Raw genomic sequence first — 17653 nt, forward strand, 5'->3', positions numbered from 1 at the left:
TGCCTGTACTATGTATGGTCATCTTGACCTACCTGACTCTCGGCAGGCAAAGCCTGTGCTATGTATGTTTGTGTTTTTTTTGTTTTGTTTTGTTTTGTTTTTGCTTTTTGGGTCACACCCGGCGATGCTCAGGGGTTACTCCTGGCTCTGCACTCAGGAATCAATCCTGTCGGTGCTCAGGGGACCATATGGGATGCTGGGAATCGAACCTGGGTTTCCCGCGTGCAAGGCAAACACCCTACCCACTGTGCTATCACTCCAGCCCCCTATGTGTGGTTTTCTTGAGAAAACATCTGTCATGGCTGTCAGTAAAAACAAGAAGTAACTGACAGAGATTGACCTGGTATGTGAAACGTATAAACTTTGTGAATCATAAATTGACATGACCCTTTGTGTAACTACCTCATGCCTGGTATGTGAAAATGTATAGACTTTGTAACCTTCCTAACCATATATGGACATGACCCTTTTTTGTGTAACTGCATTGTGCTTTTCCTGTACTGATAGGTATTTAAGCCCCTGCTGCCCTGAATAAACGTCTGTCCTGTCCTATCCTGTCTGCTGTCCTGTGTGCTCTGTCCTGTCCCTTTTTCTCTCTGTTTCTAAACCGCATTCTGTCTCTTGTGTCTTGTGTTCATTCGCTCGGTCCCTCCCTGCACCTACGGACCCGAGGGCCACCTCCACAGGCCGGAGGATTGGTCTGGCAGGAGTCCCCTGCAGGTGGGGTGAGCCCCATGACCCTTCACATACGGAAAGGCCGGCATGCTTAGTCGGTTGGCTCTTTTGGGTCGGCCCCCGGCGGGAGAATTTGTTTTTGTTTCATTTGGGGGCCCGTGCCAGTCTGTACCCAGGGCTTCCTCCTGGCTCTGTTCTCAGGGGGTCACTCCTGATGGGGCTCAGGGCTGGGGACTGAGTCTGGGTCCCGCCGGCCTCTGAAGAACTCTGGGTGCATTTGAGTTATGCGAGGAGGGGTGACATCTTCCCGGGGGCGCAGGCAGGGTCGGGACGCTGTGTGGGGACAGCTCAGAGGCCTTTGCCCGCCGCTGGCACCTCTGCTGCCCTCCCTCAGCGCTGACCCCCCGCCTGCTCCCCGGGGCTGGCGGCCAAGATGACTCTGTGCCTCCTCTGTCCCTTCCCTTTATTCCCTGCACAGTTGGGACTCTGGGGAGGCGATGACGAGGGGGATGAGCCTGGGGGGGGGGCACCGGACGGACATGGGGGGCGGCTGAAATGCGCAGCGGTGACCCTACTGCGGGCGGCGATGAGTTCTCCCGGGTGAAGGACCTAGCAGTTCGCGTCCCCTGGGGCTGGCAGAGACGCCGGCAGCGTGTGGGGCCTGGGAATGAAAGTCACTCTGGCTCCCAGACGCTCAGCGCCTGCTAATGTCTCAGGCCACCGAGCCCCGCATTGGGGCAGAGAACTGAGACGCCCAGAGGGGAGGCGGGGAGGGAGGGTCTGCAGAGGCGGGTGAGGAGGGGGCCGAGAGCGAGGACACAAGCAAGTGAGGGCCTAGGGGCGGGCAGCCGCCAGTACCTGGGGCCTGGGAGGGGTCCTGGGAGTAGGGCGGAGGGTCGCAGGTGAGATCGGAGTGTTCGGGTCCGTCCGTGTGTCTGGGGTCAGTCCTCGCTTCGGCCTGCTTGGGCCCTCTCACCCCCGTTGATCCATCCAACCATATGCCCGTCCACCTGTCCTTCTGCCCATCCACATCTCTACCCACCCACATCCATCCATGCGTCCTCCACCCCATCCGTCTGTCCATCCATCACGCATCACCCACTGACCGGTCCTCCCGTGCATCCACGCGTCTGCCCACCGTCCATTCACCTGTCCATCTGTCATCCATCTGCATCTCCACGCGCCATCCATCTGCCACCCGTCTGTCCACCTATCTGCCCCCTCTCCATCATCCATCTGTCCATCCGTGATCCACCCCTATACCCACCCACCCGTCCACCCATCCATTCATCTGTATATCCGTCCACCATCCACCCACCCATCCATCCATTCACCCATCACCTACCCAGCCATCGTCCATGTGTCCATCTGTCCATCATCTCTGTGTTCCTCTGTCCACCCATCACCCCCACGTCCATCTGTCCATCATCCGCGTGTCCATCTGTCCACCCACCGTCCACATGTCCATCTGTCCATCATCTCTGTGTTCCTCTGTCCACCCATCACCCCCATGTCCATCTGTCCATCATCTGCGTGTCCATCTGTCCACCCACCGTCCACGTGTCCATCTGTCCATCATCTGTGTGTTCCTCTGTCCATCCATCTCCCATATGTCCATCTGTCCATCATCTGCGTGTCCATCTGTCCATCATCTGTGTGTTCCTCTGTCCATCCATCACCCACATGTCCTTCTGTCCATCATCTGCATGTCCATCTGTCCACCCATCGTCCACATGTCCATCTGTCCACCATCTGCGTGTCCATCTGTCCATCGTCCACGTGTCCATCTTTCCACCCATCCACATGTCCGTCCATCCACCCATCACCCATGACCTGTCCATCCGGCCTCCATCATTCACCAGTCCCTCCCTGATGGTGCTTCTCTTCCAGACACATCCTGGGCTCTGCAGGGGGGAGAGGCAGGAGCTGGCTGGGGCACGAGGGTGACAGCGGGGGCTCCGGATAGGCCGGGCGAGCCCGTGACCTGCTGCTGCATTGGCTTCAGCCCTGGGATTGGACCCTCCCCCGTGGGAAGGCCATTCCTTCGAGGGAGCCCTAGAGGGGGGTGAGGCTGCCCGCTGAGCAGGCTAGGAGCGAGTGGGGGTTGGCCTGAGGGAGAGGGTGTGGGCCTTGGCCCCCAGGGGTCAGTGCCTGCCCGAGACACAGCAGCACAAGCGTGGAGACGCGGGTCCCAGCAGCCGCAGGCAAGGGAGGAAGTGTTCTTATACCCGGCTCAGGGGGCAGCTGGGCCCCTGGGGACAGGTGGGCTCAGGACCCAGAAGGGAGGGTCCAGTCAAGGGCGGGTGCCAACGGTGAGACCCTGTCACAGCCCCTGGGGTCTAGCAGCCAACACCAAGGCCATGGGCAAACGTTCTGCTCCGAGCTCACTCTCTTCACTCGGATGCGGACCCGGAAGTGCCCTTGGCTGTGGGCAGGCGGGATGGGGCCCGGGTGCAGGGCGGCTGGGGGTGGTTCCTGGTGGTTCCAGGTGGCACCTGGGCCTGCCCACCCGCCCGGGCTCCACGCTGGGCGCGAATCTTGGCCATGTCCCCTCCCCCGAGTCACCCCGCCTCACTCCAGCCTCTCTTCCTGCCTTGGAGCGGGGACAGCTCGCTCATCTAGGCTGAGACAACCCTCTGGTTTTGGAAGGGAATTTTCCCGAATGCCACCAGCTAAGCTCTAGGGCATGCGCTTTGGCCGGCCACCCTCCTTCCTGGGCCGTCTCCTCCCAGTCGCTCCCCCCCTGCTGCCCTGGGCTCCCCCTAACCCCCAGCTCTGGCTGCAGACATCCGCTTCCTGCCCTCCTGCCCAGAACACCATCTTGTGGTCAACTGTCCATTGCCCGGTCGCCAACATCAGCCGCTGACCCGTCCTTCCCAACCTTTCTACCAGTGAACACCCCCCGGGGCCAGGTTCATCTTGGGGGGGGGGGAGGGATTAATAACCCGGTGGGCAGCTGGAGCAAGAGCACAGCTTTAGGTCGGGCGTTTGCCTTGCACATGGCCGACCCGGGTTCGATTCCTCCGCCCCTCTCAGAGAGCCCGGCCAGCTACAGGGAGTATCCCGCCCACACGGCAGAGCCTGGCAAGCTCCCCGTGACGTATTCGATATGCCAGACACAGTAACAACAAGTCTCACAATGGAGACGTTACTGGTGCCCGCTCGAGCAAATCGATGAACAACAGGAGGACAGTGCTACAGTGCTTTTTTGTTTTTGGGTCACACCCAGTGATGCTCAGGGGTCAGGGGTTACTCCTGGATCTGCACTCAGGAATTACTCCTGGTGGTGCTCGGGGGACCCTACGGGATGCTGGGAATCGAACCCGGGTCAGCCATCTGCAAGGCAGACACCCTCCCCGCGGTGCTATAGCTCCAGCCCCGGGGATGGCTTTTGCTGGCCTCTGGAGGGTCCCTACCGCCCCGTCCCAGCGTTAGATGGGAAGGCGTCCTGGGCAGACCACGGGGACAGGGGCCCTCCACCTGGCAGCATTATTCACCCCCGGCCTTTCAGAGGCCTCCGTGTCCAGCCCAGGCCTGGGAAGCTCGGTGGGCGATGATTAATGCAAGGAAAATTGAGCCGGCAGGAATGACAAGTTGGGCGAAGTTTCTGGGGCTGGCGGGCTCACCCGGAGCGTCTCCGCCAGCCTGGAGCGCCACCTAGTGGTGGCAGGGTTGATGGCACCTCCGGCTCCGTAGCCCGAGTTGCCCTGCGCCTGGGCAGTGCTCACACCCTGGGGACCTTCCCTGGCCCCCAGGGGACAGCCCACTTCTCCCCGCGCAGGACCCCACCCCCCACCGCCAGACCAGGCCTGACTTGGGCAGGTCCCCACATTTTTGTTTGTTTTCTTTTTTAGTTTTTATTTTATAAGGTAAAGGTCGATTTGCTCGAGCGGGCCCAGTAACGTCTCCGTTGGAGACTTTGTTGTTACTGTGTTTGGCATATCGAATACGTCACGGGGAGCTTGCCAGGCTCTGCCGTGCGGGCGAGATACTCTCGGTAGCTTGCCGGGCTCTCCGAGAGGGGCGGAGGTTTTATAAGGTAGTTCACAATATTTGATTATGTTTAATACTCAAACACCAATCCCATCACCCTGACACCTTCCCACCATCATATTTGGGATGTTTCCCCAATCCCTGTCCTAAAGCACAACCGAAATAACATATTCTGTATTGTCTGTTACGAAAAACTGCTGAAAGTGCTATCAAAAAAGTATCCATAAGCTCAGATAGAGAAGAGAGCACCAAATAAAGGGTGTTGGGAGGATCCTCCCAGGGCGGGAGAAGCATGCTGAAAGTAGACTATAGACCAAACATGGTTGCCACTCAGTGCCTCTCTTGCAAACCACAGGACCCAAAAGGAGAGAGAGAGAACAAAAGGGAATGCCCTGTCACAGAGGCAGGGTGGGGTGGGGGGACGGGCGGTGGGAGGGATACTGGGATCCGCGGTGGTGGGAAATGGGCACTGGTGGAGGGATGGGTACTCGATCATTGTATAACTGAAACCCAAGCACAAAAATTTATAAGTCTTTAACTGTACCTCATGGTATTTCACTAATAAAATAAATAAATAAATGGACCAAAAAAAAAGTATTCGTAGAGGAAACAGTGTGAAGATTGTTCTGTTTTGGCAGGGGCCATTAAGACCTTCTTCAGGGTATCACTAACATATTGTTAAAGGTTGAGTGATGTGGGGCTGGAGTGATAGCACAGCGGGTAGGGCGTTTGCCTTGCACGCGGCCGACCCGGGTTCGATCCCCAGCATCTCATATGGTCCCCCGAGCACCGCCAGGAGTGATTCCTGAGCGCATGAGCCAGGAGTAACCCCTGTGCATCACCGGGTGTGACCCAAAAAAAAAGCAAAAAAAAAAATTTAAAGGTTGAGTGATGTGAGCTTATATATATATATATATATATCCCTCTGTGATTGGTTGCCTGCTATTTGAACCCCATAAGATGGTGGCACTTATGAAGAATGGGTAGTGAGTGTCTTGCGGTGTGTCGCACGGCCACATTTGGGGTCCAGGAATACGTTCACTTGTGCATGAGGCTCGGCCTGAGCCTCAGGTGGGAAGCGGCCTTGAAAGTGGCGGCGGTTGCGTTGTGGAGCTTTTCGGCTGCGGGGCTGGGTCCTTTGGGGCGGGGAGGGCTCTCACCCGCCCCCCCATCTGGGGCGCCCCGAGGGAAACAGCCTGGCGCGGAGCCCAGTGGTGGCAGGGCTGTGGCGGGCATCCTGTTGCTCCCTCCCGCGAGGAAAAAGCCATGTGGTCTGGATGTAGATTCCCACACTCGTCTTCCAACCGCACCTGGACTCCTCTTTCTGCTTTTCCTCTTTCCAGACTCCCCCGCCTTCTGGAAAGTTCCGCTCACAGCACTGTCAGAGACTTGATTCCCCCCCAACCCCCCTACCCCCCACTGACCCTGCTCCCAGGGCACCCCACACTCCTCTGCCATCGCTTCCCAGAGCAGCTGGCCACGGTGACACTGGTCCTCAGGCAGAGTGACCCGCTGACCGAACTCATCCTCTTCCCTCTGGATCCCGTCACCTCCTCTGTCCCCACAGCCCACCCTGAGCTGTCTGCTGTGCCCCCTGCCGCCCCTTCCCTTCACACTCCTGTCACCTGGCGGGGTTGGTTGCCTGTTCCCCCTTGGGCCACCTCCCTCATGACTTTTGCTCTTGCTGTTCCTTCTAGAACATTCTCTCCCCGCCTCCTGCCAGTTATTTGCTTGATTTGTTTATCTTAGGGGTGGGGGTGGCACAACTCTCTGTGATGCTCAGGGCTTCCTCCTGCCTCTGCACTCAGGGCTCACTCCTGGGTCCAGTGCTCTGGGAGACCGGGGATCGAACCTGGGCTGACACAGGCACGCACAGTCCCTGCTAGACGCTCTCTCCGGCTCTCTTCACCTGCTTATATCCACGGCTCATTCTGCTCTTCCCCGTGGATCCCTCCTCAGTTGCGTCTCGGTGGGAGGCCTGGCCTGGCTCCGGGCCCCAGTGGCTCTCTCCCTCCTCCCTGGCCTGCGTGGACCCCACCACCACCTGGGGCCAGTGTGCCGCGGCCGTCCCAGGTGTTCAATTGTACTGGTGGGCTGAGGCCGGAATGCATCGCCGTCCCCTGGGAGCGCCCTGCACCCCCCATGCCCCATCTTCCTCTCTGCATCCACCTTTGCTGTCACTCGGGGTCTCTGCTGCAGGAAGGTGAGGGGCTTGAGAGCAGGCCTGGGCTCGCTTTGTGGGGGTGTCAGCACGGATAAGCCCCGGAAGTGCCCCCATCATCGGAGACCAGACCAGAGCCTGGTGCCGGGCCCCCCACTGCCCATCACTGAAACTCGCTACACCCTGAAAGGCAGGAGAGGGGTGGGGAGACCCTGTGTGGAATGTTCTCAGCCTCCTCCTGTCCCGGGCCCCCCGGGAGGCAGTTGCTCTCAGAGGCGCTGGAAGGGTCTTTCTCTAAAGTGTTGTAGCATTGAGTGCCCATCATTGGGTCTGTAGTCCACTTTCAGCATGACCACTCAATACCTCTCCTGCAAACCACAACACCCCAAAGGGGAGACAGCAGAACGGCATGCCCTGCCACAGAGGCAGGGTGGGGTGGGGGGATGGGGTGGGAGGATGGGAGGGCTACTGGGATCATTGGTGGTGGACAATGGGCACTGGTGGAGGGATGGGTACTAGACCGACCATTGTATGACTGAAAGGCAAGCACGAAAGTGTGTCAGTCTGTAACTGTACCTCACGGTGATTCATTAAAAAGAAATAGATTTAAAAAAAAAGAAATGACCACTTTTATGGTGACATATAACTAGATACTTTTTCCAACTGTAATTCATTGAATAGATGATTAATTATAATAATTGCAAAATAATAAAAATTATAGCACACGGTAGGGTGTTTGCCTTGCATGAAGCCGGGCCTGGCCAAGCCGGGGTCGATTCCTCCGCCCCTCTCGGAGAGCCCGGCAAGCTACCGAGGGTATCTCACCCGCACGACAAAGCCTGGCAAGCTCCCTGTGACGTATTCGATATGCCAAGCACAGTAACAACAAGTCTCACAATGGAGACGTTACTGGGCCTGCTCGAGCAAATCAATGAACAATGGGATGCCAGTGCTACAGTGCTGCTCTAAAAAAAATAAAATAAAGTGCTGTGGCAGTGAGCTGTAGCTTCTCAGTAAATCTGGGGTTTGGTGGGGGGCAGCTGAACCTGATGGGGGGCCGGCGTGTCCCTGGGGGGGGCAGAATGCCAGGCGGCTGTGCACCCCTGGGACACCAGATGAGGTGGATGGGGGGGGGTTGTCAGCATTTATTCCTGGTGCTGCCTTAGCAGGGTGAGGGCAGTGGGGGCAGAGATGGGGCATCCCCCTCCCCAGCCAGCCCCAGAGCCCCTCCTGGGGACCGTGAGCAAGTACAAGAAAGGCGGCCGGGGCGCGGGGCAAGGGAAATTTTGGGTTTCTGATATTTTACTAATTATGTCTGGAGGGATTTCTGCCAAAAGCTGCGTAGTTCCGAGATTGGTTTGTGTGCCTCTGGGGCCATGGCCGTGCTGGACATCCGTTGGAGCCATTGGAACCTCATGGGGATTCTGTTCTTCACTGTGGCCTCGGCCAACCCTGTTTCTTGGTGGTGGTTTTTTGGGTCACACCCGTGATGCTCAGGGGTTCCTCCTGGCCCTGCACTCCAAGCCGTGCTCAGGGGACCTTCAGAGATGCGGGGGATCGAACCCAGGGGGGCCGCGTGCAAGGCACACTCCCTGCCCTCTGGACTCTCTCTGGTCCCTGTTTCCAAGTTTCTCAACCTTGTTTGCCTCCTCTGGGGAGAGAAGTCCTGGGACCCTTTCTGCCTGCCCGGCCGTGCTGGCCCGGGAGGGAATCCCATCTCCCCCACCTGGAACCCCGCCCCGGAACGACCTGCCTGACGGTTCTCCTCTCTCTCTCTCTCTGCAGCTCTGCGGCTGCGGGCTGCTGGGCGTGGGCATCTGGCTCTCGGTGTCCCAGGGCGACTTCGCCACCTTCTCCCCCAGCTTCCCTTCGCTGTCAGCCGCCAACCTGGTCATCGCCATCGGCACCATCGTCATGGTGACCGGCTTCCTGGGCTGCCTGGGGGCCATCAAGGAAAACAAGTGCCTCCTTCTTAGTGTAAGTCAGACCCCGACACTCCCATCCCCCCCACAGACTCTGTCCCCAGGGATAGGCAAGGCCCAGGGCTGTACGCTGACCCGGCCGCCCAGTCCAAAACCAGTGGGGGAAATTGCTTCTAGAATGTTCTAGAATGTTCCTTGCCTGACCACACCCCCTTTTCCTCCTGATGGGATCACCCCTGCCCTCTATGTCCCTCCTCCTCCTCCTCTCCTCACTGGTGGCCACCCGTGGACCCCACTTGCCCCTGCCCCTGCCACGGTCACCTGCCCACACCCGGCCCTTGCCTTTGCAGTTTTTCATTGTCCTGTTGGTCATCCTTCTGGCCGAGCTGATCTTACTGATCCTCTTCTTCGTCTACATGGACAAGGTGAGCCCTCCAGGGCAGGGCTGGGGGCTGTGCTGGGCGGGGCGGAGGACCAGCAGTGGGAAGGCCATTGGAGCCTGGGGGTGGGAGTGGGTATTCACTCGTCCCTCAGGGAGTTTGAGAAAGGGGACTCCCGAGTTCCTGGGGGTGCAGCTCAGACCTCAGGCCTCAGGAACTCCTCGTCCCCCCGAGTACTCCCGGAGTTCCCCACAGTACTCCCAGAGAGTGCTCAAGTGCTGGAGTGCCCAGGCCTATTGAAGTGTCAGCCCCTGGGAATTCCGAGCAGGTTCCGAGGTGGCTGTGGGGAGACCCCGCAGTTGAGCCCACCCTCCGTCTCTTCCCCGAGACTTTAGAGGCCAGGGCGGCTGCTGGGGATGTGAGGAGGGTGACCCCACTGGCCCTTTCAGGCCAGACGGTTGGAGAACCTTCTGGTCGCTGCTCTCAAGCTAGACTGGAGAGCACTATCTCACGGGCGCTTTTGCGGCCGGACCCCCAGAACCATGTGACTGTGTTTGGGGGTTCCTGAAGGGGAGGCCCTGCCTACACCGACTGGTGGGGTTTTTCTTGGGTCTGGATGCGGGGCTCCTTCGCACGGGGGAAAGGGAAGGGTCTTGAGGTTCTTGGCCGGATACAGGAAGCGTTATCCAGTGGCCCTGAGCGCAATAGTGTTTCCAGCAGCAAAAAGCACTGCAGGCAGCTGGGGTCAGTCTCTCTGGCTGGGGGGGACCTGGGATAGAGGGATGGGGGTGGCCCCTCCACTCCCAGCCCCAGGGGCCAGCCCCAGGCAGCCAGGGCTCAGCCCGCAGCTCCAGTGGACGTGGGGCCGGGTGGGTGGGGCCGGAGGAGCCGGTCCTCCTGGTGCGAAGTGACCCCTGGTGCCCTCTCCCCGGGGACAGGTGAACGAGAACGCCAGGAAGGACCTGAAGGAGGGGCTGCTGCTGTACAACACGGAGAACAACGTGGGGCTCAAGAACGCCTGGAACATCATCCAGGCCGAGGTGGGTCGCCGGGAGGCGCTGATCCAGGATCCCACAGGCAGGCTGGGAAGGGGCTCGCAGCGGCCAGCAGGGGGCGAGCGAGAGTCAGAGCGTTGATGGTCCCCAGGAGCTTGGGAGGTGTGTTGGTTTTTGTTTTCGCTTTTTCTCTTTAGTTTTTTTTTTTTTTTTTTTTTGGTGGGGGGACCAGACCCAGCAGTGCCCCGGAATGATTCCTTATCGGGACTCGGGGAACCATATGGGATGTGGGGGCAAACTGAATCCAGTTTGGCCCTGTTGCACGGCCAACAGCTTGCCCGATGTGCTATCCGCTCTATTTCTGTTTTTATTTATTTATTTGCTTTTTGGGTCACACCTGTCGATGCACAGGGGTTACTCCTGGCTCTGCACTTAGGAATTACCCCTGGCAGTGCTCGGGGGACCATATGGGGAGCCGGGGATTGTACCTTGGTTGGCTGTGTGTAAGGCAAGCACCCCACCCATGGTAATATCGAGAAGCTTTGTTGGTGTTTCTTTACTGGGGGAAGTCCACACCCAGCGGTGCCCAGAGGTTACTCCTGGCTCTGCACTCAGGAATCATTTCTAGCAGTGCTTGGAGGGGCCTTATGGGATGCTGGGGATGGAACCCGGGTCAGTGGCTTGTAAGGCAAACGCCCTCTCCACTACGGTGGCCAAGCTTTGACTTTAGCAACAGACCTGCCCCCTGGTCAGGGTTGGACAAGGAGGCACTGATTCGAGATGAAAGCCAATCAGGAAACGGGCCCCCAGGGTAACCCCTGATGGTGGTGGGTTATGTGGGCACGTCTGGCCATGTGCTCTGCAGCCTGGGCAGCACCGGCTGGCCGCCTTCCCCGCAGCACCCCCTCCAGGCAGGAGCCCACCCCTCCCTCCCGCCCAGTGGGCAGAGGCTCCTCCTGTTTGTCCCCTGGGCTGGACTCCAGGGGAGCACCGCAGGGGAGCGGCCGGGCGGAAGGGCAGGGCCTGCAGGAGGAGTCCAGGGTCCCAGGCGCCGCTAACAGGCCCACCTGCCCGCCCGCCCGCCCCACAGATGCGCTGCTGCGGCGTCACGGATTACACGGACTGGTACCCGGTGCTGGGCGACAACACGGTCCCCGACCGCTGCTGCATGGAGAACTCGCAGGGCTGCGGGCGTAACACCACCACGTTGTGGTGGAAGACGGTGAGGCCCTGGGGGTGGGCCCGGGGGAATGGGGGACGGTGGGGGTAAGGAGGAGGCAGCTGGACTGCAGTTGGGGGTCTGAGGGTGGGTCGGAGGCAGTGCCGTGAGGCCGGGTAGTGGGGAGCCCCGGGTGGGGCGGCGCAGGACCCGGGGAAGTGAGGTGGGGTCCGGGTAGGGGGGCTGGAGGGCATGCTGGGGCCTTACCCTGTTGCCTTTCTCCCCAGGGCTGCTATGAGAAGGTGAAGATGTGGTTTGATGACAATAAGCACGTGCTCGGCACTGTGGGAATGTGCATCCTCATTATGCAGGTAAGGGGCGGAGCTGAGGCAGATGGCCCCACCCCCAGACAGGCCCCGCCCCATAAAGCCGCGCCTCCAGACACGCCCTGGACAGGCTCCGCCCCCAAAGGTCCCGCTTCCAGACATGCCCCAGAAGGCCCCGCCTTCAGACACGCCCCCTACATGCCCCACCCCAGAAAGCCCTGCCTCTAGACACGCCCCCTACAGGCCCATCCCAGAAGGCCCCGTCTCCAGGCACGCCCCTGAAAGCCCCGTCCCAGAAGGCCCCGCCTCCAGACACGCCCCTGAAAGGCCCGTCCCAGAAGGCCCCGCCTCCAGACACGCCCCTGAAAGGCCCGTCTCAGAAGGCCCCGCCAGCAGACACGCCCCTGAAAGGCCCGTCTCAGAAGGCCCCGCCTCCAGACACGACCCTGAAAGGCCCGTCTCAGAAGGCCCCGCCTCCAGACACGACCCTGAAAGGCCCGTCCCAGAAGGCCCCGCCTCCAGACACGCCCCTGAAAGGCCCGTCTCAGAAGGCCCCGCCTCCAGACACGCCCCTGAAAGGCCCGTCCCAGAAGGCCCCGCCTCCAGACACGCCCCTGAAAGGCCCGTCCCAGAAGGCCCCGCCTCCAGACACGCCCCTGAAAGGCCCGTCCCAGAAGGCCCCGCCTCCAGACACGCCCCTGAAAGGCCCGTCCCAGAAGGCCCCGCCTGCAGACACGTCCCTGAAAGGCCCGTCTCAGAAGGCCCCGCCTCCAGACACGCCCCTGAAAGGCCCGTCTCAGAAGGCCCCGCCTCCAGACACGCCCCTGAAAGGCCCATCCCAGAAGGCCCCGCCTCCAGACACGCCCCTGAAAGGCCCGTCTCAGAAGGCCCCGCCTCCAGACACGCCCCTGAAAGGCCCGTCCCAGAAGGCCCCGCCTCCAGACACGCCCCTGAAAGGCCCGTCTCAGAAGGCCCCGCCTCCAGACACGCCCCTGAAAGGCCCGTCCCAGAAGGCCCCGCCTCCAGACACGCCCCTGAAAGGCCCGTCTCAGAAGGCCCCGCCTCCAGACACGCCCCTGAAAGGCCCGTCCCAGAAGGCCCCGCCTCCAGACACGCCCCTGAAAGGCCCGTCCCAGAAGGCCCCGCCTCCAGACACGACCCTGAAAGGCCCGTCTCAGAAGGCCCCGCCTCCAGACACGCCCCTGAAAGGCCCGTCCCAGAAGGCCCCGCCTCCGGACACGCCCCTGAAAGGCCCGTCTCAGAAGGCCCCGCCTCCAGACACGCCCCTGAAAGGCCCGTCTCAGAAGGCCCCGCCAGCAGACACGCCCCTGAAAGGCCCGTCTCAGAAGGCCCCGCCTCCAGACACGACCCTGAAAGGCCCGTCTCAGAAGGCCCCGCCTCCAGACACGCCCCTGAAAGGCCCGTCCCAGAAGGCCCCGCCTCCAGACACGCCCCTGAAAGGCCCGTCTCAGAAGGCCCCGCCTCCAGACACGCCCCTGAAAGGCCCTTCCCAGAAGGCCCCGCCTCCAGACACGCCCCTGAAAGGCCCGTCTCAGAAGGCCCCGCCTCCAGACACGCCCCTGAAAGGCCCGTCCCAGAAGGCCCCGCCTCCAGACACGCCCCTGAAAGGCCCGTCCCAGAAGGCCCCGCCTGCAGACACGTCCCTGAAAGGCCCGTCTCAGAAGGCCCCGCCTCCAGACACGCCCCTGAAAGGCCCGTCTCAGAAGGCCCCGCCTCCAGACACGCCCCTGAAAGGCCCGTCCCAGAAGGCCCCGCCTCCAGACACGCCCCTGAAAGGCCCGTCTCAGAAGGCCCCGCCTCCAGACACGCCCCTGAAAGGCCCGTCCCAGAAGGCCCCGCCTCCAGACACGCCCCTGAAAGGCCCGTCTCAGAAGGCCCCGCCTCCAGACACGCCCCTGAAAGGCCCGTCCCAGAAGGCCCCGCCTCCAGACACGCCCCTGAAAGGCCCGTCTCAGAAGGCCCCGCCTGCAGACACGTCCCTGAAAGGCCCGTCCCAGAAGGCCCCGCCTCCAGACACGCCCCTGAAAGGCCTGTCCCAGAAGGCCCCGCCTCCAGACACGCCCCTGAAAGGCCCGTCTCAGAAGGCCCCGCCTCCAGACACGCCCCTGAAAGGCCCGTCCCAGAAGGCCCCGCCTCCAGACACGCCCCTGAAAGGCCTTGCCCCAGAAAGCCCCGCCCTTAGACAGGTGCCGCCCCAAAAGGCCTTGCCCCCAGAAGATCCCACCCCAGGCAGGCCCTGCGGAAGCAGGCCCCGCCCCCATGAAGGCCCCGCCCACACCTGCTTGGCACCGCCCCTTGAGAGCCACTCCCAGACAGGCCCCGCCCCAGACAGGTCCTTCCCGGAAGGCCCTGCCTCCAGACAGGCCCCACCCCCAGAAGGCCCTGCCTCAAATAGACCCCGCCCAGAAGATTCCACCCACCCCAGCAGGACCCACCCAGACAGGCCCCTCCCCCAGGAAGGCCCCGCCCACGCCAGGTTTGGCACCGCCCCTTGAGCCCCACCCCAAATCCCTGTGTGAATACACTTGTCTGCCCACTCGAGCAGCCCCAGTAACGGCTCCATTGGAGACTTTGTTGTTACTGTGTCTGGCATATCGAATACGTCACGGGGAGCTTGCCAGGCTCTGCCGTGCGGGCAAGATACTCTCGGTTGCTTGCCGGGCTCTCAAGAGGGGTGGAGGAATCGAACTCGGGTCGGCCATGTTGGCTGCGTGCAAGGCAGACGCTCTACCCGCTGTGCTATCGATGCTCCAGCCCGGCTCACGATGTTCTGTGCAAACTGCCGGGAAGGGCTGCCCCTGGGGTGTGGTCCTGAGCCGAGTCTCTGGGCCACCCTACTCCCCACTTTGCTAGCCCCAGCCCTAGTGTTGCAAACACACAGCAGCCATGGTGGCTTGCTTTGGGGGTTCGTAGGCTTGGAGGCCACCTCTTGGAACCCTTTTCTCCCCCAATCTTCTTTTTTTTTTTTTTTGCTTTTTGGGTCACATCCAGCGATATACAGGGGTCACTCCTGGCTCTGCACTCCGGAATTACTCCTGGCGGTGCTTGGGGAACCATATGGGATGCTGGGAATCGAACCGGGGTCGGTTTGAAGGCATACGCCCTACCTGCTGTACTATTGCTCAAGACCCTCCTACCCCTATCTTATCTCGCAGATCCTGGGCATGGCCTTCTCCATGACCCTCTTCCAGCACATACACCGGACGGGGAAGAAGTACGACGCTTGAGCGGGCGGCAGAGCCCGCGGCCCCCTGGGAACTCAGTGCCAGGGAAGATTGGAGCTTTGTGTCGCCTGCCCGGACTCTCAGACTGCTGCCCCCAACTTCCGCCCTGCCCCACCTCCACCTTGCTTGGAGGGGGTGGAGGGCTAGGGAGGAGGAGGCCTGCAAAGACTTTGGGGTGCCCGGCAAGGGACACCTGGATTCCTGCACCTGTGTATTTGCCAAAGAAGACGGGGTGTGGCGGACGGGGTCAGTCCCTGTGGGCCCCCGAGCACCCATGCGTTTCTGCACCGGTCTTTCCTTACACTGATGTTCAGTCCCTTGTGGGGTGTGAAGTGGGCCCCCCTCCTGCCACCCCCCTCAGGGGAGAGACCGCCTTGGAGGCCCCCTGGAGGGAGAGGGGGAGCTGATGAACCTCCAGCAAGACCCCCCCACCCAGGATTTTATACCTTCCAGCATCACTTTTTTAAAGTTTTATTTTACTCCTATTATGATTATTCAGGACTGTTATCGCTCCCAGAACTTAGGGGTAGCTTTCTGATTTATACCTTTTTACTGTGTTGATTTCTGTCATGGTTTGGTTTTTTTTTTCTTTTAGGGTGTTTTTTTTTTCTTTTTTGAGGATGGGGGATGGGTGGGAAGTAGTGAGGACCCTTATGGGAGCGGGTGATGAGAACAAACCACAGTGTGGAACCCAGAAGGCTCTGAGTTTGGGTCGGGGGGGGGGGGGGTGGCGGGCAGTGGGCTGGGGATTGGGGGGGCTGACATCTGGGCCTCACGAGCCAGGAAGAGGCAGGTGGGCTTGGGGGACCCAGAGACTGTGGAGGTGCCTCCGAAGGGGGGTCCCACATGGCCCGAGCATGCAGGTGGGAGCCAAGGAGGAGGCCGCCCTATACTTTGTCAGGGCCCGGCCATTGTCCTCATGGTCTTTTTCTGTCCTTGCTGTCCAGTTTCCTTCCTTCCCCTCTGCCCTCTGCTGTCACAGATCCCCCTTTGCTGTCCCCTCAGCCCCCAGGGGCACTCAGCAGTCTCTGCAAGCCCCGAGACTTTCACAAACATTCCTTCTAGAAGCTCTCAGACATGGGGCCTCTCTGGGTAGACGCTGCTCGCTGGTTCTTGGAGTTTCTGGAAGGGGGAGCAGAGCCTGGAGTCCCGTAGCTCACACAGTGACCGAGGACCGGGGCCATGGGAGGGGAAGGTGGAGCTGGTGATGTCATCATTCCAACCAGATCCTTGCTGAGAGGAGGGGGCTGGGGTCCCCGGTCGTGTTCCAGGTTCATTGATGATGGGTGGGCAGTGGGCCTGTATGAGCTCAGGAGAAGGCGGAGGGCAGACTAGAGGAAGTGAAGGTCCCCAGGTAACGGTGTGGCAGGGCACGGTGGGCCCCTCACTGCACACCCACCAGAACCTGCCCTCGTTGAGTGGCACTGCTATGACAGTGATGTCGAGAGTCCATGAGGCTGAGCAGGAGAAGGTTGCCCACCTGCCTTCTCTTGCGCCATTGGGTGGGGCCCCTGCCCCAGCCTGCATCTGTTTGTCCGTCCGCAGAGCTGAGACCCAAGCGTCCAGCCAGCAGCCCTGTTCGCCTCAGCGAACTGCAGCTGGGACCAGCAGAACAGAAGGGCTTGATGTGTCAAGAATTCCTATGTTGGGGTGCTGGGAGGGTTCGAGGGGGTTGCCTCACAGTCAAAAGCTGCGGAGCTCGGGGTGCTGATGGGTGCACCAGCCCCCACTGGCTCCTGGGAACCACCACCCAAAAAGTGGGGAGCAGAGTGGGGACAGTTTCCGCAGAGAAACTGCCCAAGAGATGGCATCTGCATTCCCCAGCAGAAGCCCAGAACCTAAGGAGCGTGCGCTTGGGGTGGGGGTAGGGGGGTCGGGGGTGTCTATGCCCATCAATGCAATTTCTCATTTTCCTTCAGATCAACCACGAGCGTCTAGCTTCTTGGGGTGTATAACCACCCGGGCAATCTCGTGTTTCCAGAGCTACAGGGGCCTCTGGTCCTTGGAGCCTGTGCCCCTGCTCCCTGCCACCCTGCACCACCTCCATTGATGCCAGAGCTTTGTCCATAGAGCCAGATCCCCCAAAATCCACTGGGCGGAGTCTGGGAGGGGTTCCCCCACGATATGGGCGGGGCCTTCCCGAGCCACGCCCACCACAGGGACACGCCCACTTCCGTGGGGCCACGCCCCTGCCGGGCGCCACGCCCACCCCGCGGAGCCACGCCCCTGCTGGGTGCCACGCCCACCCCGCGGAGCCACGCCCCTGCTGGGTGCCACGCCCACCCAGCGGAGCCACGCCCCGCCGGGTGCCACGCCCACCCCGCGGAGCCACGCCCCCGCCTGGTGCCACGCCCATGGAGCATCCCTCCGTGATCCCATCCCTGCGCGCTCTCCCGCCAGGATCTCTTAGGGGAAGGCGTAAGAGGGAACTGCAGCAGCCCCTGTCTCGAGCTACCCCGGCCAGGCTGCAGGCTCAACTCCAGCTCAGGCTTTTGTGGACGACCTCACGAGGAGGAATGGGGTGCATCCTCGGCCCGTCTCCGTGAGGAGGGGCTGCGGAGGGTCGGGGCCCCGGTGAGGGGACGCCCCTGGGCCACGGGGAGGCTGACCCACCAGATGTCCAACCGGCCGCTCTCCTCCTCGCTGTGGGAGGCGAAGAGCAGCTCAGGAAGCCGCTGCCCCCTGCTCCCCGGCCCTGCCCACCCGCCCCTGGAGGTGCTAGCTTGCAGGGACCTGGCCCCTGGCAGCGTGCCTTGGGCTGGGGCTCAGCCCTGCACGGTCCAGCGCCTCTGTGTGC

The 17653-nt window shown here is 61.2% G+C and overlaps 2 protein-coding genes across 3 annotated transcripts in view; one reads left to right on the top strand and one right to left on the bottom strand.

Moving 5' to 3' along the window:
• Positions 1–15424, top strand: part of TSPAN9 (tetraspanin 9) — a 170754-nt gene extending 155330 nt beyond the window's left edge. For both annotated transcript variants that reach the window (XM_056117861.1, XM_056117860.1), the window contains 6 exons: positions 8615–8806; positions 9102–9176; positions 10070–10171; positions 11217–11348; positions 11573–11656; positions 14788–15424. In XM_056117861.1, coding sequence (XP_055973836.1) covers positions 8615–8806; positions 9102–9176; positions 10070–10171; positions 11217–11348; positions 11573–11656; positions 14788–14859 — 657 coding nt within the window. In that variant the 3' untranslated portion in view covers positions 14860–15424. The remainder of the gene's footprint in view (positions 1–8614; positions 8807–9101; positions 9177–10069; positions 10172–11216; positions 11349–11572; positions 11657–14787) is intronic.
• TSPAN11 (tetraspanin 11) overlaps positions 1–17653 on the bottom strand; it is a 271039-nt gene that overhangs the window by 176359 nt on the left and 77027 nt on the right. The window lies entirely within an intron of this gene.

Source organism: Sorex fumeus, unplaced genomic scaffold (assembly GCF_029834395.1).
Source record: "Sorex fumeus unplaced genomic scaffold, SorFum_2.1 ptg000036l, whole genome shotgun sequence".
NCBI lineage: Eukaryota > Metazoa > Chordata > Mammalia > Eulipotyphla > Soricidae > Sorex > Sorex fumeus.